Here is a 26,892-nt window from a genome sequence, read left to right on the forward strand (position 1 = left end):
CTTTTGCTACATCATGTCAGACACAAGTGATCCAAGCTCTGCACTGTACTCTGTGGTGTGACAAACATCTCCGGTGTAGAGAAAACCGATGAAAAAGCATAAGGAAGAAAATAGTCAAGCAAGAGAGAAAGCAAAAATGAGATCAAGAGGGGAATAGATGCATTCGCATAAACCAGGCCACCGAAACCCCCAAGAGGATGGGCATCTCCAAGCATGCCCACATGTCCGTGGGGGAGGAGTAGTTTCTGAGCACAGTTTTAAAATGAGGCAGCCTGTATATAGGTATCAGTTAAACAGAAAGTACGAGGTTTAGCACAGTACCGGAAAATGTGGAACAGGGTCCCCAATTCCAAGTTACACCTCCAACAAACCGAGGGGGGTACAATTGTCCATTCTGATGTTCTTACAAGATAGATATGCTGTGATGTTAGAACTCAGGTGCAGTTACTGTTTAACTGTTTCCCTGCCTCCGACGGAACAAAACTGTTCCCAGACTGCCAGGTCAGTATGCCTTACGTCGGTGGCATTTACCGTTCTGCTATAAGCTCATGGTCGCTTTAGTGACCATGAACTTGTGTCAGAGCTATTCCCGACGGTCCGCTTTAAAATTAATAGCGGTCATCAGCGGCTGAAAATTCCGGCCGGCACCCCAAACCCAACCCCCTGGCATCTGCAGCATCCTCTTCCAGTCGAGCTGCTCCAGGCAGGGATTTGTGTCTCCATGGATCAGCTGATCACTCCATGGATAAGCTGATCACTCCAATGTTTGTAAATAACTAGGGATGCATGGTAGTATGTGTCCCCAGTTATTAATGAACAGGAAGTGTTTTACGTCACTTCCTGTTCATTCATGACTTTCTCAATGGGGAGAATCACTCACTACAAAAGGCTTTTCCCCATTCAGAAACTGGTTGATAATTAAATATTTACTATCAACAGTTTTGGAATGAATTGGGAAGCCTCTGTACTGAGTGCTTTCCATTAAGTTACCCCTTACTGTTGCCGTATAAAGTTTTGCTTGTGTAATATATTAATTAGATAATATAATATATATATATTTGACTGCATCTATCTGCATGTTATGTGGCTCTCAGTTCCTCAATTGTGTTACTGTGAATCTGTCTGCTTTAAACTCCTGGCTATTGTTTTGTTTGCTTATCACATCTCACATGGGGGGGTAAACAGCAACCTCATTTAAATCCTCCAATCAGGTTACACCCACTGTACATTTGGTAGGCAGTGTACAGAAAGGAGGATATATAAGGTATTGTTAGCAAGCCATGTGCTCTCTTTTTACCTGGAACACAAAAGGCATTCAGTATGAACAGGCGAGAAGCTGAGAGGTAAAACTCCACCACACTTGTACATTGTCTTGTAAATATTGTTTTGTGTTTTATTTGTAAATATGTAACCCTACCAATAAATGTATATTGCTGATGGAACTACTTCTTTTGTCTAAGAATCCTCAGATCTAGGGGTCTTTATGTGAATATTATTGTAGTCATTGGAATATATTTACATATCCATTTCACCTGGGTAATATTACTCATTCACAAGGGGTGCCGCACCTGGGTGCCCTTTTATTAAATGGGTAGCCCAATGCAAATAAGCCCCCTTGCCCACAGACCCCCCACGGATTATGGGGAACAGGCCCTTGTCCCCATGGGCACGAGGACAAGGTGCTTTTCCAGGGCTGACCCTGGAAAACGCATCTTCCCAGTGGCGAGGGCAAGTGGCCTGGTATGGTGGGGGTGCGCTCCCTCGTGTGTCCCCCACCCCCTTTCCTGCCCTGCCAGGCCTGTGCTCGGATGAAGGGTCTGGTTGGGAATTTTATGGGGGGATCCCACCGTTTTTTCCCCCCCCAATATTCGGGGGGTGGGGTTTCTTCTCTAAATTCCTACCCAACCAGGGGTCGGGTATGACTTCGGGGGGGCAGCACACACTTTATTTCTTGGGGGTCCCTCCTAACTTTCCTACCGGACCTAAAGGGTATGGTATGGTTTGGTTGGGAGGGGGACCCCACGCTGTTTTGTTTTTTGTGGAGGGTTTGTTCTCTTTTCTTTCATTTATTTTCTTAACTTTTTTTTACATTTTCTTTTACATCTACTTAAATAATTTACTTTTTTTTTTTATTCTGCTCACTACCTCGGAGGTGAGAGTGGGGGCCAACAGCAGCGAGTGAACGGGTTCTGCACCTCAGCCGAACATGCATACCGAAGCTAGCCGATATACGTCTGAAATCAGCCGTACAGAGCCGAAGTAAATAGCAGAGCACTGTTCGGCTCAGTTTACTTCAGCTCGGTTATTTACTTGGCTGCCTTCAGTAGCTTAGTGAATAACCCTCTCAGTCCCCGTTCACACCTTGACACTGCATGAACACGCACCAAACACACATGCTTGCAGTGTCTTCAGTTGTTAATGACACCCCAGACGGGGCACACATTTTTTCCTGTGTGTGGATGCGTGACAACTGTGGCTCAAATGTGTGGGGAAAAAACAGACCACTCAAAGCTGCAAATACTACATGAACTACATTTCCTCGATTGTCACACGAGCGGTTGACAATTGATTGAATGGGCTGGCGCACAACAACGGCGCAAAAAGCACACACTGACACGCGTTCATGTGTGTTTACATATTGCTAAGTGTGAAATGGGTCCTTAAGGTATCACATCCCATAAGTAGATAAACTTACGGTCAGCTAAACAGGCTGTAAAATGCCAACACTAGTTCTTATATTCATAAGAGAAGACATTGTTCTGAAGTTTATTTTATAATACCATAACTAAAAGGCTTTCAAAATGAAGAAATTGGAAACCTTTCCATGTAGTTAAGTACATAATTAACATGTTTTTGGAAATTAAAAAAATACTCCTAAAAGTCTTTTAAGTCTGTAGCTCTGTCATACATACCTCCCACTAGAATATGTCAATTTAGGTATTTGGCTTTTTTTTTTTAAATGTCTTTCTATCCCCCGCATCCACCTAGAATTACCATAGTAACAATTTTTTACATTCTCAATGGAATTGGTGGCTGGAAAGGATAATGCATGCATCAACATTTTCGGTTACCATGCAACTGGCTGTGAAAGGTCACCAAAAACTCTGGCTGGTTATTGGCAACGCTGGTGTAATTGTTTTTATCTACTATAAAGGCACCTTTGTGAATATCTTTACAGTAGCCATTTTGTCACAAATGTATCACATGACAGATAAAGGCATTCAACATTTGAGTCCAATGTCTGGACCATGTCAAAAGCATGTGCACAAAGACCCTATATAAAAAAGGCAAAGGTGGGTCACAGTTTGAACACATTTTTCAATTATGTCTGTTCAGAGTCTGACAGATGATGACTGCACAGGAAAGACTGATTTAACCCACACATATGCCAGTTACTGGCACTTCAGAGCAACTGCTAGCATATTGTAAACCCTCATGTTGGTACGGTCCATGCCAACAATGTCACATCTCACTTGTTACTTGGCCACACTTTTAAAACTGAAAGATAAACAAACAGAGTATGGGAGATAACATATGATCACAGTAACCATATTCATAGGCTCTTCGTACAACTTTCACCCAATCACAGTGTCTGAAGACAAAATAGTGGCAATATGCACATCCATGAAAATTAAAAGTTGTATTTATGGTGGGCACATTCTCACAAAGTATGCACAACCACTCAGTGGGAACCTGCTGCAGTATCAGTGACTAAAATTACAGGTCTTAAAGGAACACACACACACACACACTACAGAAATCTTTTTGTAATCTCACATTATCAAAATTACCTCTTTTTAAACCCACTGTGATGTCCTAAAACTGGCGAAAGCTTTTAAAGCAGCATTTCAGGCAAAATGATTTACACACCTCACTGGATATGTAAATGACCATTAAAAGGGATGGGTGTCAAGTGCAGAGGGCTGCTGCCAAGTATAAAAGTCTACCGAGCTGCATGCTATCCCCTGCACACAACATCCAGCTTCCAAGCAGTGAAGAGAGGGAGAGATGTGACCCGAGCTGTACAGTGCTCCGGTCGCATCACCCACCCCTCTTCAGTATCCTCCATTCAGAAAATGTCTTGTATTCTTTTATTATTCATCAATTGTTATTGGAAAAATGTACAATAACAAAACAGATAGAAACAGAAAAAAAAAAAAGGTATAAAATAGTAATGAAAAACTAAAAGGTACAAGAAAAATAGTTAAGACACCTTACATTGAAAAATGTCAATCAAATTATCAAAGACCATATCAGCAGTAACTGAGAGCAGGGGACCCATAAATGCCATCGATTGTTAAATTGTTGCAATTTATTTTCTCATAGAGCTAATATCCTTTCATACTCATAGTGGAGCTGTAGAATCCTAGTGGTTTCGGAAACATTTACTGCAGTGGAGGTTTTCCAGTGTCTAGCAATCGTTAATTTAGCAGCCAGAAAAATATGGATTATAAGGTGAGGTAGATGAAGAGGATATTTATCAACTCCCAAATGTAATACAGCTAGGCTAGAGGTAGGAGTAGAAATAAAACTGGTTATTGTTGAAATAATTTGAAAAATGTTCCTCCAAAAACTATTAAGAGATCTGCAGGACCAAAAGGTGTGCAGTAAATTCCCAACTTGGGGTCACAGCCTCTCCAGCAGTTTGAAGGAGGTGGAAAATTTAGCTAAACGATAAGGAGTTAAGTACCAACGCAGTCGAGTTTTCTAAAATATTCCCCACAAATCCACACACCTCATGGCCCTAAAGGTCTCCCTAAAAGCCAGGAGCCAGTTAGATTGTGAAAAAGGACGTTCCCAGGCTAAAAAGATATTGTTCATGGCAAAAATCGCTTTATTTTGGAGCATGTAGAATAACAAAATGCCTTTAGCTTTCAAAACTGGTGAAGTGAAATAGGACCAAGCTATTGTAGGAAGTTGGATACATACAAAATAAGAACGGGAGACAAAATGAGATCTGAAGTCATTTTAAATATTTTGACTGTGGAAGGCCAAATTGTAATGAAATTTCATAAAAGGTTTTAAGCCTAGGACCTGAGAAAATATCTGGAAGTGTACGGATACCACGTAATGTCCACTGTCGAACAGAAAGCAGACAGCCCTGCTAGTACTTACTATCTTGTCTTGAATTGTATTGTAATGCGAGGCAAAACTGTTGGCGCTATATAAATCCTGAAGAATAAATAATCAGTAACTACAAGGCTTTGGAGGGGAAAATATGGTGAAATGCAAGGAAGAAAAGTAACCAGAAAGCAGGGATTTCCAGGTATGGAGAGATGCTCGAATAGGGCATGTGAAAGAAGAAATAGATATTGATTGCCAGTGCCATGTCAGCGGGAAGTGAGAGGTTAACTCTGGGAATAAAATAACTTTCTAAAAGAGTACCATTGTTTATCCTTAGGAGAGAGAAACCAATTTTTAAGATGAGATAATATAGTGGCTAGATAATGGTCTCGTAGGTTGGGGTAACCCATGCCACCTACAGATCTATGTTTTATCAGAAGAGAGTATGAGCATTTAGCTCTTTTATTTTGCCAAATGAAAGCTTTTAGATGGGATTGGAGGAATCAAAAGTACCATTGAGGTAATTTTTTGGCAAAGGTCCTATAAAAAGATAAAAAGGAGGTGAGGAAGAAGTAGCATTTTGAAGGCCAACCTAGCTGACCAAGAGTGGTTCGCTTTCTTTAAGGTGGTCAATTCCTGTTTACAAATTGATCAGTGAAAAGGTAGAGAGGTGCACCGAAACAGAAAATTTAAAAAACGGAACCGAAATATTAAAAAATTGTTAGGCCGAAATCGATACCGAGAATGTTTTTATTTTAAATTTTGTTTTAAATATTTTAGTTTTATTTTTTATAAACTTTTACATTTTTTATTTATTCATTTTGTATTAAATATTTTTCACTTTACTTTTAGGGGCTTCGGGGAAATATTAGGGGTCTAAACAGACCCCTGATATTTCCCCTTTAAAATATCCCGTGTTATCAAATGAACAGGAATCCTCTATGAGTGTTCCTGTTCATTAATAACTTGAGAATATGGTATGTTTACTATAACTAAAACTATGAATGAACAGGAGTGGATATAGATCACTCCCATTCATTCATAATTGAGGATATAGTTAGCATACCATATCCTCAATTACCTACAAAACACTCAGCGATCACTGATCGCTGAGTGTTTGTAGCCTGCTCTCCTCTCTGACACACACTGTCACAGGAGGCTGAGTAAATGGTGCGAGAGGAGAGCCCAGCCTCCTGTGACGCCGCCGTCTCCGCCCCCACACCGCTCTGCCGCACTCAGATAGGCGGCCGAGCAGTGTGGGAGGAGAGACACCGGCCGTTCACATCGCTCTTGTCCCGCAGCGCTCGGCCGTCAGAGCAGGGCCCAGCGGGGAGGAAAGAAATCACGGATGCAACGATGTTTCGGTAGGAAAATGGCACTTTCAGCATTTAGCCAAAAGTGCCATTTTCGGGCCGATATGTTTCGGGGGCCGATATATCGGTGCATCCCTAGTAAACGGCACATCATTTTGGGCCAGGGAACTAGTAAGTATTATGCCTAAGTAGGACATTTTAGTAGTGGACCATATGAAAGAAAACTGAAGTCTTAATGAGTCCCTGTCTCAATATCAATGCCTAAAAACTAGTATTTGAGATTAATATTGATCTTATAGTAAGATACAAAAGCAAATAATTCTGATACTTGAGAGATTGCGGTCAAGAAAAAGTCACCTGATCAGTAAACATTATTAGTACATAGTCTGCAAACAGATTGATTTTATGGGAATGGTGGGCAATATCAAAGCCAGAGATGGATCTATGCGACCTGTTCGATTTAACAAAAGATTAAATTAGTAGATTAAATATCAAAAGGGAAAGAGAACACCTCTGGCGAGTACCGTTTGAAATCCAAAACGGCCAGCAGACAGCACCAGATGTGAAAACTTGTGAAAAGTGTATAAAGCAGTAATTGCAAAATGTATAGGACCAGAGAAGCCAAAATGTACGCAAGACTTGAGTCAAATAGTTCCAATGAATTCTATTGAACACCTACTTTGTGTCCAAAGCAAGAAGCAGAGAAGGCGTTCCCTTAGATTTAGCATAATGAAGGATATTATTCACTCGTCTAGTTGCATCTGGGGCTTCCCGTCAATTGGTAAAGCCCATTTGATTAGGATGAATCATATCAGGCAGTATAGTGGCCAGAAGATGAGCAATTCATTTAGAATAAATTTTAATATCGGTATTAAATAAAGAGATGAGGCAGAAGTTTTGGGGAGTATCTGATGACTTCCCTGGTTTAGGAATGGTTACAATGAAGCCTTTAAGCATCTCAGGAGGAAAGTAGGAAGAGGCTGCAGCTGCATCAAACACCTTTAGAAGATGTGGACTAAGAATATCACAAAATAAATTTATAATATTCAGAGAACCCGTCTGGGCCAGGGGAATTATTAGAAGGCACAGATTTAACTGTGCGAAAGAGCTCAGGGAGAGTAAAAGGAGGCTTAGGGGAAGCAAGGTGAGACTCTGTCAAGGAAGGCAGATTAAGCTTCTCTAAGAAAAGCGATATATCAGATTCGGAAGGTTGAGGGGCGGAAGGGGCTATAACATTAAGATTATATGACTTAATGTTATAGGAGCTAAAAAAGTCTGCAATGTCTTGAGGATGCCAAATAGAAGTGGGATGAAAGGGAATTTTAAAAAGGTGTTTTTCTGATGTTTGAGTCTTCTAGCTAAAAAGTTAGCTTTAGATCAGAGAATGATGTTGTTATCTAAATGATCTAGTAATGCCTTCCTTAGAACAAAATACCACGGATAAATGCGAGTATTCCATACCATGGGAGTGGATGGGTCTGATACAGAGATGTAATTAAATGCAAAAAAATGTTTTAGATTTTTAATAAGCAGGTCTAGATTCGGAGTTTAACAAAAGAAGACTTAAGTTATTGCACCAAACAAAGGTTGTTGAAGATGGCAGACCATCTGCAAGGGTGATGGAGTGTGGAGCATAGTCTGACCATGTGATTTAATAGATGGAAGTGTTAGTAATCATACTAAGTACTGAGCGCTCATCTGCAAAGAGGTTGATTCTTGAATATGAATTACGTACTCGAGAATGAAATGTATAGTCTCTTTCTGAGGCGTGTTGACATCTCCAGACATCTAAAAGATTTTCTCTCAGTAAAAGAGGTTATAAGGAAGAAGCAGAACGCTTGGGAGGTGAGGATGAGTCTAATATACGATCTGGAACTAGGTTAAAGTCCCCACAAATTATTAGGGATCCACATTGATGAGAGGAGATCTTCTTGAGGAGCTTATTAAGAAATCCGAGTTGGTGAGTATTCGGGGAATAAAGATTAACCAGGGTATAAATCTTAGAGTTCAGATAGCAATTCCAGATTAAATATCTTCCAAGAGGGTCAAGCATTTGATCTCTAACTGAAAAAGAGATGGAATTTTTGATAGTGATCATAAAACCTGCTTTCTTCGAGGGACCATTTGCACATCTTGCATCCAAGAAGATGTGTGGGAATAAATTGTATTATTTTAAAGTAGAGGTTCACCTCCATGCTGAATGGCCTGGAAACCAACATCCCAGCCAATCAGCATGGAGCCGGCTTCCCACCCAATCAGGAAACCAGGTGGCGGGTAATAACACCCCCCTGGGCTTCTTGATTGCCCAGGAAGCTGGCTCCATGCTAGCGCAAGTAATGGTACCGATACCAAAAAAACGAAATCAGTGCATCCCTACCTAAACTTCTTAATATTTGTAACTGCAGTCAAAGGAACATTGAACAGCCTTTACCCTCGACATGCTGGTCTAGAATAATCTTTCTGATTACCTCAGACATCTCTCTCCTTTGCATTCTCTATGCTAAGATGACACCAAACGGTGACTACTTTCTCCATTTGAATAGGCTGACTGTGTAATACAAATGAGAGAAAACCGGCTAGTTTGAAATATCATTATGATCCAATTACTTTTCTAGTGTTCGAATCAAATCTGTCCAGGCCATTTTAAAACATCTTTATACAATAATAATTTATATTTTCACACTTTGCTTCACTCTATGATATACTAAAGACATGCAGGCATACATGAGACAATTGCTTTCAATTTCAAAACTTTTCAGGAGGAATGAAGCATTGCTTTAATGAGCTGTAAGGGTATCAACAAATTTGTCCGTATCTGTATATAACAAACAATTTTTTCCCCACAAAAAGTGGAGAATTGTTTAAAATTAATTTTATCTAGCCATTACATAATGACTGCAATAAAGGAATGAAAGAATCCTTAGTCGGCAATCTTCTTGTTTATGCTATACTGTATCTTATCAGAAGGTAACCTGAGTCTCATGTATGAAAAGAAATGCTCTCCTCTGCAACCAATCAGAAGCATAAACTACAAATGCATAAGAAACAAACCAACAACACGATTATCATTTCAATTAGGAGAGAAAACCAAATAGTAATTCAGAGATACATTTAAATTTGCTTTCTGCCTGTTTGATCCTTTGTGGTATGTGGTTGCAAAAGTTATCTGTAATTAGAGTCAGTGGTTAAGAAATATAAAACAATTATTATTACCTTGCAAGTCGCTTGTTCGTTAAATAGACATGTAATGTTGTTAGCTCCCACAGAACCATTACACTTCCCAATGGAGAAGAAACACATATTAACCAAGGTTGTGACTACACCAATAAACGTCATAGAGGGGAATTTATCAAAACTGGAGCAGACAAAATCTGGAGCAGTTGCCCACAGCAACCAATCAGCATATCTCTTCAGTTTGTTCAGTTGAGATTTGAAAATGAAAAGAAAAAAAAAAAAATCGATACATTTTTAGGAATTTTGGCACCATAACCCTATTTCAGATTAATTCAGAAGAAAACTGAAGTGCAAAGCTCACACAAACTGAGATGTTGTCAATGTTACTGTGGAAAGGAGCTGTAATGGAAAATCCCTCCCTCGGGGAACAGGGTTGTGTGATGAGGAAAAACACTGCCAGAGAAAGATGCCTACCGGAGGTAAGAATCAGACATTCCAGGGTGCTGGTTGCTATTCTAGAAAATAGCAAAGTGGGAAGCAATAATGCCAGAAGAAGGAGTAAAATAAAGTTGCTTGTTTTTAAGAGTTAAGAGTGAAGCTACAAAAGGAAAGTCTGAGCATCTAAATTATGCAAGGATCAAGGGTGTAGAATTCCTATCGCCTGACGCCCAGGACAGGTGGTTATGGGCGCCGGGTGAGTAGTTTTTTTCTACATTTAGCCCGACTGCGGGCAGGCTGCACGGCTAAATGTACAAAACGGCTCGCACACTACAAGTAGTTTTAAAAACGGCTGTACAGCCGTCCAAAATCACTTGTAACCTGCCTGAATCACGACGGCCTGCGTGTACCGTTCCCGGCTGCCTCTTTCTGCACGTGGGCTTTGGGGTCCCCCCCTCTTGTGAGGGATTTACTACAATAAATTAGGTTAGAGAGCATGGAGCAGAGAACTCCTTCCTGTCACAGGAGAACGAGCACAGTGCTGTGCTAGAACTCCTGTGTTGGAGGTGACAGGGTCAATAAAGAGAACCTGACACCTCCAAAAGCTATCACACAGGGGCTTGTGAGCCCCCTATGTGATAACCAAGTAGTAAAAAAAAAAATTAGATAAAATTAAAAATAGCCGAAAAGAGTTCCCTGACTCCCACGAACGCACGCATACTACTATCTCCTTTTAATCTTGTCAAAACCGCTGCAATCTCTTCCTTCTCTAATGAATGCATTCCGCCACTTCCAATCTATTTCTTACTTTAAAATTAATTAGACTAAATCATTGGCCTTTAACATATCCCTTCCAACTACCACTGTTGAGGAATGCCAACACCTCTTTGCATTTATCTGAAATCTTCCCACAGCCCTTATTTGTGAATAAGATTGCCCGCTGACCTTTCTGCGCTATATAATCTGAATATTCCCCGAATTACTTAACTCCATCAGACAAGATCTTGGACATTGGTATAAGCCGACCATTTCATGGTTTGGTAGATCTGCCATTTTGAAAAACAATATCCCCCCCAAATCTTGTATGTATTGCAAACTAATCCAATCTCTTTAACAAAGAGTTTCTTTAGATCAATACAGGCCCTTTTTCGCTGGTTCCTATGGGGAACAAGATACCTAGACTAGCCCTTAAATTTATAACTGCTCTCAAACATGGAGGCATAGGACTCTCAGATATAGAAAAATACTACTGGTCCTGTTATCTTGCTAGACTAAAAGATTGGAACATTCATTCCTCTCAAAAAGACTTTCACACCATAGATGGGATGCTTGGATAACTTTCTCTAACGACAAAATCTGGAATACATCCACTGATTGACCGTTTTCTCAACATAAGCTCTAATTTGAATTCACCCTTTTATTTGACCTCCACCACTTTAACATACTATAGAGCCTATTTGTACATTACCTTTCCCCCTTTGTTCTCCAATTTTTTTCTCTATCTTTGCGGTCTTTTATTCCTGCTTCTTACCATCTCTACTTCAGCCACGGATAGTACCTTCCCTCTTTGTTCTACAATTCACTGAATGGATACCACTGCAATAAGAACTAGGATGCCTTCTATTAAAAGATTTCTCCTTTCTTATTCTACTTTATGATGCATTATAGAATTATTTCTATTGACATGCCATTGATGATATTATCCTATTGTGATATTATGTTGGCCTGAAGAGATTTATATCCCTAGTTTGCTGGATGTTTTGTTACACCATACAATGTTTGTATATGGTACTACATTATTCTATGCAATGTTGATGTTGTAAACTTCTTTTTGATTCTGATAACTGAATAAAAATATGAAGTTTAAAAATAAAAATAAAAAAGTGATAAGGAATACAAAACGTGTCGTCGCTGAAATATTTGAGAATTTCCCAAATGGGAACTCTTGTTATTCAATACAGGAAGTTAATATAAAACCTGACATGGATTTGGGTCTTGTTCAAATGGGTTGCAGTGCCCATCACCCTCTGAAAAGAGATCCGTGGTGGACTGGTTTGAACAGGGCGGTGGAGCTGCCCGGTGTTCAAAAGGTGATACTACTGCCACCTGAAAGCAGGGGGGGCGGGGGTTTAATCTCTGAGGGGATTCTCTATTGCAGAATGCAATTGCGGCATGGTTCGAATTTATTGCAATTTTTACGTTTGACAAGAGGCACCACTTGTCAAACGCAACATGCTGTATATTTCTTGCTGTGCTGTCACGCAAAGCATCGTGGCTGCAGCAATCTCTACAGCACTGTTCGGCCGCAGTACTACCATATAAGTGGGCAGCTGGGGGTGGAAGAAAACTTGATCAACCTTGTGGTTTTACTGCCCCCTTGCCAACAGTGTGAAAAAAGACCTCAAAGTATATAAACAACAAGACTTATTCTAACCCCTGCCTCACTGGTAACTGACAAACTTAAAGGGACATTAAAAAGGATACATTTTTTTCCCTCCCCCCAATGTTAATGTAAGCACTTACCTAAAATGATGCCTCTTAATCCAATCTTCTTTCCTGTCGTTTTCAGCCTTCTCTCAAGCGCTGACTCCTGTGGTTGCCGGCACTTCCTGTCCCATGGTGTCTGCATGCGGGCGCACGCTGTCTATAGACTTACCTTGTGTTTCTCCTCGTCTCCCGGACGAAAATCTGAACTGCGCATGTGCCCGCCCGAGAATTTTCAGATTTTCGGACGGCAGCGCACAGGAAAGACACAGGTAAGTTTAAACCCTTTTTAAAGCATGTTTTTTTTTTTTTTTTAATTTAAGTTTTTGCATATATCTACTGCTTGCTAGCAGCAGATGTATGCAACAAAAACCAGAGGGTTTAATAACCCTTAAGAGGAGAGGGACCTGTGGATTACCTTTTTTGGCCAAGAGTGGGAGAACATAAGCCTGAATACAGCTAAAAGTTCAAAAAACCTCTACACACAGGAAAATAACTTTAAATTCGATCTTCTTCTTGTAGCCACCTCTGTTGGAGATAGGGAGAGGAAGAGGGATCCTTCCTACATATATGGTGGTCGTGCCCGAGAATTCAGACTTTTTGGAGGTCAGTCAAAGACTTTATCTCTAGCATTGCTGGTGACCTGTTGAGTTTTACTCCAACAGTATGTTTACTACACCATACTATTGAAGCTCCTCGAAAATATAAGAAATTATTGAAATTTCACATGCTGAATGCAGCCAAACAAATCATACCACTACATTGGAAGTCTTCCTCCGCCCCCCTCTCAGAGAATGTTTTTTGAGATTGATAGAATTTCTGACATGAAAGAACTAAAACTACTTCAACTTACAGTAAGATTATGTCTGCCTTGTCTCCTTAATAGATATGTTAGAGTTGAAATAAATAGTGCCCAAATTATTTTTTTCATACACACACCTACTTTTTTTATTTTATAGTCCCCCATTTCTGAATTCCACCTCCTTGACCCTTATTCTACTCCCCCTTTTCTCTCTCCCTTCCTCCCTCTTCCTACTTTAAAGCACCACCAACCCCCTTTTCTCCCCTCACACTTGTTGAACTTATGGCTCCCCTTGCTTTATTCTGTTCCAATTCACTACAGTAATTCATAGACCACTTATTTAACTTACAGCCCCTTTGATTGCTAGTTAATCTAAAGAATCCTATGTCAATAACATAATAGCTTATTTTTAGGGCACTGTAGTACTGTAATGTAGGTGGCAATATAATCCACATGTCCCAGAATTATTACTACTCTTCACTGTGCCCTTTACTTGATGATAAAGAAAATATTTTTTTTGCATTGGTGCATGTCCCCCTATGGCAGTGCCCAGCTACCCATAGCCTTTTTTTTCCAAAAACATAGCTTGCCCATTAGCCTAAAAAAAAAAAAAAGCTAGAAAAAGAAAAAAAAATAGCAAAATTCTGCTCCCATAGACTTTAATGAGGTTTGATACCAAGTCACACATACCCACTTCAGCAGTCCATACAGTATTTCCACACTGCTGTAATATGAAAAAAGTAGAGCTGCAGCTAACGATTATTTTCAAAATCGATTAGTTAGCCGATTATTAAGTTTGATTAATCGATTAATCGGATAAACTAAAGCTATCCTATATGATCTGTGCCAGACAAGTATATGATTTATCTGGACTAAATAAGAATTAGACACATTGTAATAAGAACTGTGAATGTAAAATCCCAAGACAGCTCTATGGTTGCATATGTAGAGTATCACTCTGGCTTTTCATTATTTAAAAAAAAAAATTGCAGTCCTCAGTACAAACATATATTTGTTTCCACAATGTTTCACCCCTTCAGAAAAGATTAAAAATAACGACACTTTTGAGTACATACCAGATGATTTGGGGATCTGGCTCTCACTGGCTGATTTCACAATCTTGTTATCACTGGTCACATGTGAGGAAAGCTCTTCAGGCGCCACAGGTCTGTCCCCCAGCTGTTTGATCTCTTGGAATTTGTTCTGCTCCTGTAATTTCGTATGGTTTTGAATAACTTTATTTGCCGTTTCTAAAACAACTCCAGTATTTAAATTTTCTGCTGCCATGGCTAGAAGTTCATCATCGTCCTCTCCAACATCCCATGCATCGCTTGTGTTGCTTTCAAACTCTTGGAAAGTGGAGACTTTTTTTAGCTTTATAGGTGTTGTTGGAGGCCTCGGAATTGTTTTTGTCAAGCTATGAAAATAGAAAGGAAGCTAATGTGAGTGTAATTCTAAATGATTGCAATAATCTCCAATAAAAATACTAAAACATGGCAGGAGCTTCACATAACCGGGACAAGAAAACATTATTGCCTTGTGCTGGCCCTATCTCAGCACAAAGATTCAACAGCCACTTGCAATAACCAAGTTTTGCAATAACAAACAAATAAAAAAACGACCACAAACATAAAAGCGAAAAACCAGGAGCCTGCTTACTTTATAGGCAACATTATGAAAACTATACTTTTTAGGGTTAAATCATTAAAACAAAACCTGTGATCAGAAGGAAATTCTATGTTTTCTGAGACATATGGGTTATGCTGCTGCATACAGGAGAAATGGACACTACAATCAGCTGCGAGTAGGAGGCGCTGTATAATACAATGACAGCTGCTACCGCCTGCAGCTGTTATGCAGGCCATTCGCATATAACTGCACATGCTGCAATTACCTGACGACCATCACACCAGGACACAGACTGTTTGCATCCAGGAACAATCGTCCACAAACAATTGCAGCATTTTCTACACCAATGATACTAAAAAAAAAAGTCTAAAAACAACATCCCCTACAAACTTGCTTGTTATTGAAAAAGTTGCAAGCTATAACATTTAAAAGGACTTAGAGCAGTCCAAATCTGGTGCGAAAGCATTTTAAGTTAAAGAAGAGGTCATATACAGCCTCTAGTAATACATTTCTTTTTTAGATAACAAATAAGCCGACATGCAGCTTAAAAGATTTTGAGCTATAATCTGGTAGTAAATTTGGTGTTAAAATGATCAATTTAGTAAATCGGACTAAAGCTTCATTCACCTATATTATATGCTCATGAAACCTTTCACCAAGCAATCTGCAGACATAAAAAAAAAAAAATATATGATCTACCAAAATCATTATTAAAGTCCTTTGCCCAACATTTAAATCTACTTAAATAATGATGCCACTCTAGGGCTGGGTTCACACCTAGGCGTATCGAATATGCGCGTTTCGTGATGCGCGTTTTTACCCCGATTTGCGGTTAAAAAAATGCACGACGAACGCGCGTTTCCGAGGGCTACTTGGCTGTATCCCAATTGAAACGCGCTACAAAAACGCCCCAAAGAAGCTCCTGTACTTCTTTGGGCGTAGGGCGTTTTGTAGCGCGTTCAAAGGGCCTGTAATACGCCCAGGTGTGAACCATACCCATAGGAAATAATGGGATTTCGGTGTTTGAGCGTTTTGCAGAGCGTTCAAACGCTCTACAAAACGCCCAGGTGTGAACCAGGCCTAAAAGTCAACATCTTCAAGATGTCAGGAGAGCTGGGTTTTAGGAAGTACTACCTGCTCCCAATTGCCTTTAGTTGCTTGTTTACAAAATACACAAGCATGACATTGAAATCAAGAGCACTACAAGATTTCATCCTATTATTTTTATTTATCTGTTTTTAGTCTCATTTGGAGCAAATCGAAGAATTAACAATAAATAAAATTTAGAAAATTTAAAACAGATCCTAGCTATATTTTAGCTTGGAGGTCCCAGAAACACAATAAAGGAGAATTGAATAGAGCTTTACACATGCATATTCACCCCAATGCTTCAGCGTCCATGTGACACTGCAGCAGTCCCATGCCAGCTCTAAGGCCGAGAGCCGACTGATCATGTAACCGCTGAGCAGTCTTTAGTTCTAGGTCTTTGCTCCCAGCTTACAGTAGTAACCGTCAGCTACAATACACCCCCAGAAAGGATTCCCCTCTTGCTCCTCTGCTGTTGGAGCTAGCAACCATGGAGGGGGCAGGTGATGCTGCCTCTGGCTCTCAGCCATGCGCAGAGAGGCAGCAAGGGATCCTTCACCACGGCACAGTTCTGCACTATTAGTCGATATTGGTCATTAGTCTGCTATTTTAACACTACTTACTCCTGATAAAAGGAGTGAGAAATACACTAACCAGCAGTCAAGACCATCATGTTTTGCCCCTTCAACTGAGGTTTGGACAGAGTATGGATGCTTACAACATAATGCATGTAGGTAGGACTTTAAAAGGTCCTGTATTCAAAACTTAAAGATTTGCTATGTTATATGGAACATCTAGAAAAGCTAATTATGTCACTGCTTTACTGCTCACTATTCTCCTTGTTTGAGGCTGCAACATGAGGAAGCCAAACCCTGCTTCTACCAAGACGACTGATGTCACACAGAGACAGTGCAGAAAAAAAACGTTGCAAGTCATAATGTAGAAAGATCAGCTTACTTTTTGAATGTGACAAATCTGTATTTTCCTTAACTTACATTATAAGAGTTAGTGACAAATCCCTAGCATATAGCCACAAATGGAAAATTAAATATTTAGTTTTAACTGTAATTTAGCATGTGAAAGTTTCAATAAAAGAAAAGGAAAACTTTTGCTGAAAAACATTTTTATATGATCTATAGTTCAATCAATGCTATAAAAATAAGCCACTTAGCATGGTCACTATATAGGGAAAGAGTGCCAATTTAACCACTTCCAGGCGCATTAGCCACTAAGTCATGGAGCTTCTAGGAATCCATATAACTACTGCATGTTGGTCAATAACATCATTGCTACTCATGCATAAACCTAGCTAAAATTTTACATTTCAAGCAAGTTACATTTTTTTCTGGCTTCTGATCAATAACCTGGAGGGAATTACTAAGTTAATTGAACTCCAAGCAGTTTCTACACCGGATTCTCAAAGCACTTACTGCTCTGTAGGATACCTCACAATGAATAGCGATGTGTTAAAATGTGTTGAAAAGCATATACCAGAATTTCCTGCATCAACGGTATTTTAGAAAAATGTTTTATTTATAGTTGAGAAGCAGAGTTAAGTCAATTGCATAAACAGAAATGATTTCCAGTCCTGAACAACAACATGAAACCAATCTTAATAGGATCACATGTCTTTAACAAAAAATGTTAAATACTGAATTAAGGTGGATATATACCTAGAATTATTTTATGCAAATTCTTAATTTCTCATAAAAAAAACAAAAAATTGATTACACTGATGAGACTAAGTCTGCAAATAATGGTTATTTTCATAATCTATTAGTTGGCCGTACAGACAGTACTGTACATATTGCCATGGCAGCAATGCTTTTGGTTGCGGCAAGTTTTACAGCATTTTGTGTTTGGCAGGCGGTACAGAGTTGCCTGTCAAACACAACCACCGAAGTAAATAGGACAGAGCTGTTGCCATGTGCTGGTTGAGATGTGGTCGTTCAATGACAAATCCCTCTAAAAAAAAAAAAAAAAAAGAAGAAGTATTGCCTCCTGAATGCCAGACAGCCGCTGCCCTACTGCCCTGTGAAAACCCTACCCACAGCAGATAGCTTTTAAGATGGCATTGGAGCCTGTTTCCGCTCTGTAGGCCTTACTAATCCATACTCCTCTCCCCCTGCCCATTGTAGAAGTCCACTCTGAGTAAAGGAGGCCATACACTTTACAACCATCGCAAGACCTTAGTCTTGCGATGGTTATAAAGTAATTTTAAAAAACGTACGATCTGCCCATCTTGGACAGGCAGATCGTACTTGCGATCATCGCAAGGCCGCCCCCCCTGAGGGGCGGGCTTCCGATGACCGCAATGCTGAACGGGTAGTGTGCGCGTGTGCACACCGGTCCGTGCGGTATTGATCTTACGATCATGCTAAAAACCAGCCGAAAATCGTACGATTCTCGGCTGGTTTTCTAGCATGCTCCTTAGACAAAAGACGTGCGACCGTACAGTGGAAACGGTCACACGTCTTCATTCACACTGCACGATTCTCGTACGATCCCGAGATTTCCCGCGATTCTCATACAAGAATCGTGCAGTGTATGGGCACCTTAAGCTTCTGTATTGCTTCATGCAAGAAATTACCCCAGGTGGATAACATCACTGCTACCCCCACATGACACTTTACAGGCAATCGATTGGCCACTCAGGCCCAAAAGGCAAATGATAGAGCAGAAAGAACAGAAAGAAGAGGTAAGGGAGCACTGATGAGTGAGTAAACCTTCCCGGGGGGGTTATATCAGAAGGCACTGTCACGGTGTCCTGAATAAGAAATAAGGCAGTGCCTCCTTAAATAGCCATTCTGTCTGTAGAATAGAAAACCAGTAAACTGCGATTGGGGATTAGGCCATGTTAGGTGTAATCTGCGATCATTCGCTTATATTTGGGAAGCATATACCTTTTAATGCCAATATATACACCAACTGACAATGTTAAAACTGTATGTATAATGGATTTGTCTGTATGTTTGTACCATACTGAAGTTTTTTGTTTAATTTAGACATTTCGCTTTGAATGCCTTCCAAATCCTTTTTTTTTTTCTATTATATGCCCTTAGGGGGCCCAGATTTAAAAAGAACGGTTAAATCTCAATTACCCATTAACAGCATCAACTGGGACAGGAAAGTTATTGTCTCTAGTAATGGAAGCAGATTTGATCTCACATTAAAAGACAGCTAATTTTACAAAAGTGATGGATTCAACAACTAGAGAGGGCAGACTGATAGACTGGGCGATATCAGATACTGTATCAGGTGGACAGGCCCAGTTATATTTGAGTAACAGTGGCCACAACATATAACACATGAATCATTATGAGAAGCATATAGTTCTACTGGCAATGTGTAAAAATGATTGTTTAAGAAAACTGTATACAATAAGACATTATGCAGAACATACTAAAAAAACAGATTTTGAACACTTTAAAAGCAGACCTTCACATTGGCAAATCAAATTCTACCAATGCATCCTCCTATGTATGATGATTAGTAATAACATAGACATGTCAGGTGTAAAATGCTGTGATTCTGAAATACTTACACTTGCAGAGCATTCACTTCCTGCTTTGAAAGGGTAAAATGACTTCAGTTTGGCAAAGCAATGCACACTGGGATTGCCTTGTCATCACCAGAGCATTGCTGGGAAATCTCATCTGTAATCTCTAAACCAGATCTCAGGGAAAGGCATTTTCCTCCCCTGAGATGATGTGCATGGTCACATGTCCTAGTCACATGTGGCAGAAATCCCGGAGGAAATAGGAGAGCTAGTAATCCACCCTTAGTAAACATGGCCCACTGTCAGAAGACTGGGGAAGAAAAGAGTAATAAGGTATGCAAAGACTACAAAGTCTGTAATTATCTAGAAGTATGTGTTTGTAGATTGTCATTACCAAACATTTCTAAAGGTGAGTTTGCTGTTATTTTAAAGATATGGGTAAAGGTCCACTTTAAGATTAGGTAAGCCTTGAAATACTCTTTTACAAGGTAGATGGCAAAATCAATAACAGTTATTAAAAAAAAAAATGAACTAGATAACTGCTAAAGGATACTATGGATACGTTTTGATTTAGGGAAATAATCAAATTGTATACGTTTGGTCCAGAGGCAGGCAATGTCAACACTACAGTTTTGTTGAACTACAAGTCCCTTGAGCATTGCAAGACTCCGACAGCCACACACTTGCATCCCAGAGGCATGATGGGATTTTTAGTTTTCCCACAAGTGTAGTGCAGAGGTTGCCTACCTGGTCTAGGCAGTTACAACTAAATTTGTTTCCTCTAGTGATGGAAAGAGAAGCCAGTGTTACCCAGGGGATCTTGTTCTGTCTTCCTCTGGACTCAGAGAGGTTGGGAGGAGACTGCCTTAATGGGCATCTTTTTTTTTTTAACATAATTAACTCTAGTAAATTTAACAAAGATTTGGCATGAGCTCATCAGGCTTACCAGAGAGAAACACTCCCATGTTGCTGTCTAAAAGCTTTTTAAAGGTTTTTTTCTCTTCTGGATTAGGCATCGGCAGAGTAAAAATGTGTTTGGAAATTGACAAACCATGTACATTGATTGATTTTACCACGGAGATAGTTTAGCACTGTGTTCTTAAAACAGCAGAAGCGTTGTTTACAACACATTTTACATTGCAGCTTCTATTTAGCTACAGCAATAAAGGAGAACAAGCTTGTGCATTCCAATTTATCAATATTAAATTGCTATACTGTAAACAAATGAAGTCTGTATGCTCGGAAAGCTGCTGTGCTGAAGGCAGACTTAACAGAGAGAACATTTGGAAAACAGCACGACAACTTTTACTTTATCGAACTTAAAGATTTCCAAACAGTCAGTGAAAACCTGCAAATAACTGAACTGAACAAGGAGCAGGATGGCTCAACTGTACAATTACCCTGCCTCAACTGCTGTGAGGCAGTCCTCAGGAAAGCAAAGAGGAACCAGCCATTAATATACATATCTATATCTATACACATACATACACTGAGTGGCCAGTTTATTATGACCACCTGACGTTCTGTAGGCAAATTAGCTATAATTTTGCGCTGAAGTTGCTAGAGGGCCAGACCATTATAAATAGGGAAGAACCTTTAGGGAGGAGAAGTATTGTGACTTTAAATGTCACTAACTTTTTTCTAAGGTACACAGGAAGTTAGGAATTCTGAAATAGTCTGCTTAAATTCTGCCACCTACAGGTGCTTTGGTCACTAGCAACCAAAAAAAACCCCCCATTACAGGCCAGACATCATATAGCACCACCTCTAAACATCATACTTCAGTTTGTGGGCAAGCAGTACAGAAGGCCAATAGACAGACAAAAGAGGGGTCCTGTGTCCTCAAATGAAAATCAAGAAAAAGATTTTATGCCAAGTAAAGTCTGGACATCCAAAAGCAAACCAACAGCGTCTGATTGATCCAAGATAGAACCAGAAGCCATGTGTAATTAACAGAAGGACCAATGCCTGAATCTGAACCAGAAGAAGAGGTGAAGTTTCCAAAAGGGACAGGGGATCTGCTAAAGACCCAAGAAAGGTCACAAAGGATCAACCTGCTTCTCCAACAGATGTCATCAACAAGGGGAATGACTACCTCAAAGGACACCAATTCCACACCAGCAAAAGATGTGGACCATAGCAAACACCAACAGGTCAAGTAATATAACTAACAGAAGCAGGAGAACAGACTAAACAACAAGAATGGACAATAAAAAGGAACACAAATGTTTCCCAGCCAATCTAAAGATGACAAAAGGCGTAATCCCCAATTGTTCAACCCTACGCATTAGGAAAGAAAAGGCTCTAGGGAAGCCACTCAAACTCATAGGAGATAAATCAAGATAGAGAACTATCTAGCACAATGCCCAAGGGCATGGTCAACACCTAAGGAGTTAGAGACATCCCCAATTGAACCGCCTTAAGTCAGAGAGACTTAAGTCAAAAAGTGCCCACCAAAATAGACAGGAGTTGGAAAACAACTACCCCATACTGGTGCAGAAACACAGTGCAGCACAGAAAACATTAAGACAAGCATAGCATGAGTTAGTAGAACTTGACAGGGAAAGCCCCCTGAAGTGCCTGTCTACCTGATCCATGGGAATAAAAGTCCTCTAACCCTCCACAATCAAGCAATATGTACACAGCCATGGGGCAATGAAAGTACCCTTAGCCAGAGACCCAAGACCGCTGGCTGTCAAAATACATGAACAATCTGATTGGATGCAGGCATTGTTCACGTATTTTGAGAGCCAGCGGGGCCAACTAGCAAGATACTGAAGCTTGGCCCAGCGGGAGATTCCTCCATCCAGATAGTTTAGGGTAGATGGAGAATAAGGAATGAATCCATTCTTACATGACTTTACGGATCAGAGTTACCACCAGCACAGGAAAGAGCCATACCACAGTTAACAAAATCTGGATCTAAGAAGGAAATTCAATTTCCTATTAGTGAAGTACCCAAAGGCAAGTATACCTTTGACCATTCTGGTTGTTTCTCTGTAAATGTGGATTAGTGGAGAATCCATATTGGGCATGGCCCACCTATTAGTAAAAACCTCCTCTAAAAAGGGACAATGCTCTGCCTCAGGTGGGGGGGCCCAAATTGGGATAACACCTGTTTGTTACCAGTGTATTGCTAGGGCCTTTTTGTAGTTGCTATGTGTTTATATTTATGATTTGATGTCAAGAATTATCTTTTGCTCTGGTTGTGTTGTGCACCCTAGGTGGGTTCAGTGTGGGTTGTTATATGTAGTTATACTTGCTACTTTTGTGCTGTGCCATGTCCAGCATTCATAACGTCCAGTCTTTTTGAACTGTCTTGCAAGCCATCCAAGGGTGACCCCCATTTCCTTTGCCATTGTTCTGTTATTTTTCTTTCCTTACTTATTTTGGATCTTGAGGCAGGCAGAGCTAGGGGTACCCAATATGATTGGATGTATCAGATGAACTTTTATTTCTTGCCACAGTTCTCATGTACTGATGATATTCTTCTGTTGTATATATGTTTGTGGGTGCCTAATGCCCCCTTCTGCTCCTGAAACTGCTGTTAGCCCTGTGCCAGACGGCATTTGGTAGCTCAAGTGAGAGGGTATCCTCCTTATGTTTGTTGTTTTCTTTACTTAAAGACATAGCAGGGATTGCACCTTTGGACTAATACTTGGCTGTGCAGTCATCCTTCTTAACCACTGCCTCCTTTTGTTTTTCCCATTCAGATAATAGTGCTATAGTGATTGTCTACTTGGTTATGTCTGTACTTTTTCAAACACCCTTGCGTGAACTATTTCTACTCCAACATTGAATTATTAAGGACCAAGTGGGTTTTCTTCCCTTAAGGACAAGCTGGGGTACGCATTTGGAAAAAACGTCATCTTAACCACTTCGACCTAGGTTACTGATGCTTTCGATATATCCCAGGCTTATAATACCCTTTCCTGGCCCTACCTGATGGTAGTCTTGTTTTTCCTCATTATGTTCACATATGATATCTTATTATCCTCAAAGTAGCATTAAACTCTGTCTTTTTATTAACCACCTCCAGTCTGCCGAACGTTCAGAAACGGCCAGACGGGAGCTTTCTGAATGTGGGTGGTCGTCTTTAAACATCCTTGGTGCCCACGCGCGCCCCCTGGCACGCACGAGCGGGAAACTGCCAGATTTTGAAACAGTCAGCGACGGCTGTTTACATACATCTGTAAAGACGCCTGATCGCTTTTATGATGAATCTCTCTGTGCCACACCCTCCTTCCCTCTCCGTGATCCCAGATGTCCGATCCGGGACCGGCAGTGTGGCTCCGTGCACTAAGAATGAAGGGAAATCAGTACATGATCTCCCTCCGCTCTCCTCCCCGGTCTCTGAATGCAGGAAGTGATGTTTACTACATCACTTCCGCATTCCTCTGTCACTCTCCGGTACAGAAAACCTTTTTTAGGGGAATTTTGTAAAGTTGCATTTCCACTTGTAATCAGTTTGTAAAAGAGCAATCTTTTCTTACTATATTTAATCAAAAAAAGGAGCGAGTGGTCGTGAACCCCCTTAACCTTGGGTAAGAATTAACCAGCCTCCAACAAGAGGGGCAGGAAGCAGTGGTGTCACAAACCTTGGTATACAGAGTGGCAAGACTTGTGAACCACAAAAGTGGCTTATCACAACTGTAAAAAAGTGATGTCATCTTATTTACTACTTCACCTTTGATCTGCATATGCCTTATATAGTAAATACACTGAAAACACATTTATTCACTGTATATACTCAATGACACTTGCAGGCTGCAAGTGTCATTCTTCACAGGAGTGGCTGCATTTTGCTGGTAATAGTGGCAGGGGGAGAGAAGCTGGACATTAGAGATGAAACATAAAAACCTTGTCAAATAACTGTTTGTGCTGTACGTCTTCCATGAATCCACTTACCTTTCAGTTCTGCTGTATTAGTTATGGTTTACAAAAAAAAAACATGAGTTGATTACCTGATAACTCTGTTTCCAGGAATCTTCCAGGACAGCCATCGAGAGGACAGCCATCGAGATATAGGCTCCGCCTGCCTGCAACAGGAAACACAAGCCCGATATTAAAACTTAAAGCTTGTTTTTAGAAATGTGTAAATAAAATTGGAATAATTTTAATTGCACAGTTCTCAGAAGTGCACGAAGAGCGAACTTTACACAGTTCATACCAACTGAATGACAATCAACAATCCACATTTTTTTATCATTTCCATAACAAGAAAAAAAAAAAAAAACAGGCCAACTGTCTACAGGGCATATGAACCAAGCTAAAAGCCTGTGCGTACGCTTTATTGCATTTTTAATATAAAAGAAGATGAAAGGACTAAAAAGAGAAAAACTTGACTTACGTTCCATGAAGCAGTGGATCAAAAGGAGGATGCTGGGCACCATATACATGTTGAATGCTAATTTGCAGAGGGGATAAAAAAATACCACAATGTCAATACATTTTATTACAAAAAAAAAACAAAATAAGACACATATTAAAAAAATTAGGAGTCATAGAATTTTTCATAGAAGTCTGTGTCTCATAAGAAACAATTTAACATGCCACCTCTATAGTGATTGATTTTGTGATGCAGAAGCCATATAGAAAACATATTACAGCAGGAGAAAATAATTTATAGCATCACCTGGAAGCTTATGAACTCTAATCCGATTTCCTTAACTGGATTTATGAGCTAAACATTTAGATGGGTGTGGTCCATAGTGCCTATATCAGCTACCATGGAAGCAAAATAGTCTGTTCTATGGATTGCATATATATATATATATATACACATTAAGAGCCCATTCAGGCATTGGCACCCTAGTGCATAGCCTTAGCGCACGTTTTTAAATGCATTAACGTGCATTGCGGTAATGCAGCCCATTCAAATGATTAGGGTTGGCAATACACCAAAACAAACAAAAAAGGCCATGCTCTATTTTTTTCAATGCAACACACAACAATGCACTGCAATGGCTTTACTTTGCATTGTGCAGTGCTGCAACACATGTGTTGGAACTGCATTGTATTAGTGTTGTTGGGGTGCCATTCAAAATGAACTAAACCACAATGCACTAACACATGTAATGGGCGTTAATATTCACTGCGGTAACGTTCATGTTACAGCAACGTACCAAAGAGAAAAGTGTGTTTCAGCCCTTAAAGCATAGCTTTTGTGCCAAGGACATATAACTTTAGTTTTAAAACAATTTTCATATGATGCTGATTTCACAATATATCTAATACATATTTTAATGAGTAGTTAACACCTTGAAACGCCTAGAATACATTATTAATGATTATGGCAATAAATAGGAGTTATTTATCCTAATAAAGTAGAAACTGCTACACAGACACAGTCCACGTCAGTTTCTCTAGCATTATGCTCTTTGGGTGCAGCTTAACCTTTTTTTTCTAGGATGGGTGCGGTATCGAATTTATTTCGGTCTACGACACATGAGTTTTCACATCCAATACACTGTGTCCATTGCTAGAGCAACAGTCTATTGCTGGAGCAGACAAGGAGACAGGCTAAGGGGAGCACTCTAACATCCAGTCGGCTGTGAGGTTCAGGCGAGTATAAAAAAACTTTGTTAATTTCGCACTTGGGAGGAAAAAGAGCAGTTAAACCTTGTGAGGGTAGCCCCACTGCAAGGGTTAAGATTTATTTTCCTAAAGTTCTTCTATAAGGACTGGTAAGCTGTAAGATAGGAAATATTTGCTTATGGGTTTAGATAAGAGATGGCCCCAGGATGCACAATGGAAAGACGGCATGCCGGTGGAGGCCGTGTGATGGTTTGGGCAATGTTCTGCTAGGAAACCTTGGATCCTGCCATTCTTGTGGATATTACTTTGACACATATCACCTCCCTAAAACATGGCTGACCAAGTACACCCCTTCATGAAATAATATTTCCTGATGGCAGTGGCCTCTTTCAGCAGGATAATGAGCTGTGCCACACTGCAAAAATGGTTCAAGAATGGTTTAAGGAACACAACAATGAGTTTGAAGTGTTGAACCCTAATTCTCCAGATCTCAATCCAAATCGAGTATCTGTGGGATGTTCTGGAAAAACAAGTCCGATCCATGGAGGCCCCATCTCACAACTTACAGGACCTAAAGCATCTTCTATTGACAGCTTGGTGCCAGATACCACAACATAACTTCAGAGGGCTAGTGGAGTCAAAATGGAGACCTACTCAATATTAGGTGGTCATAATGTTATGACTGATCAGTGTGTGTGTGTGTGTGTGTTACACACACACACACAGGTTGACTCTCGAAAGCTTGTCTTTTATATATTTTGTTAATCCAATAAAAAAGGTATCATTGCACACTGCAATACTACTGCGTTTTTGTTTTTTTGACGAGAATATATATATAGAGAGATATATATATATAGAGATATATA

At 40.0% G+C, this 26,892-nt stretch overlaps 1 protein-coding gene across 2 annotated transcripts in view; it reads right to left on the bottom strand.

The window, feature by feature from the left end:
• TBC1D22A (TBC1 domain family member 22A) overlaps window positions 1–26,892 on the bottom strand; it is a 436,851-nt gene that overhangs the window by 402,946 nt on the left and 7,013 nt on the right. The window contains exons 2-3 of one of the 2 annotated variants that reach the window (XM_018553897.1): window positions 24,840–24,896; window positions 14,369–14,692 (exon numbers count right to left, since the gene is read on the bottom strand). In XM_018553897.1, the coding sequence (XP_018409399.1) occupies window positions 14,369–14,692; window positions 24,840–24,896 (381 nt within the window). Of the gene's footprint in view, window positions 1–14,351; window positions 14,693–24,839; window positions 24,897–26,892 lie in introns of both variants that reach the window. The other variant, XM_018553896.1, reaches the window with a different exon arrangement.

Source organism: Nanorana parkeri, unplaced genomic scaffold (assembly GCF_000935625.1).
Source record: "Nanorana parkeri isolate BGI_ZX_2015 unplaced genomic scaffold, ASM93562v1 scaffold133, whole genome shotgun sequence".
In the NCBI taxonomy this organism is placed as follows: domain Eukaryota; kingdom Metazoa; phylum Chordata; class Amphibia; order Anura; family Dicroglossidae; genus Nanorana; species Nanorana parkeri.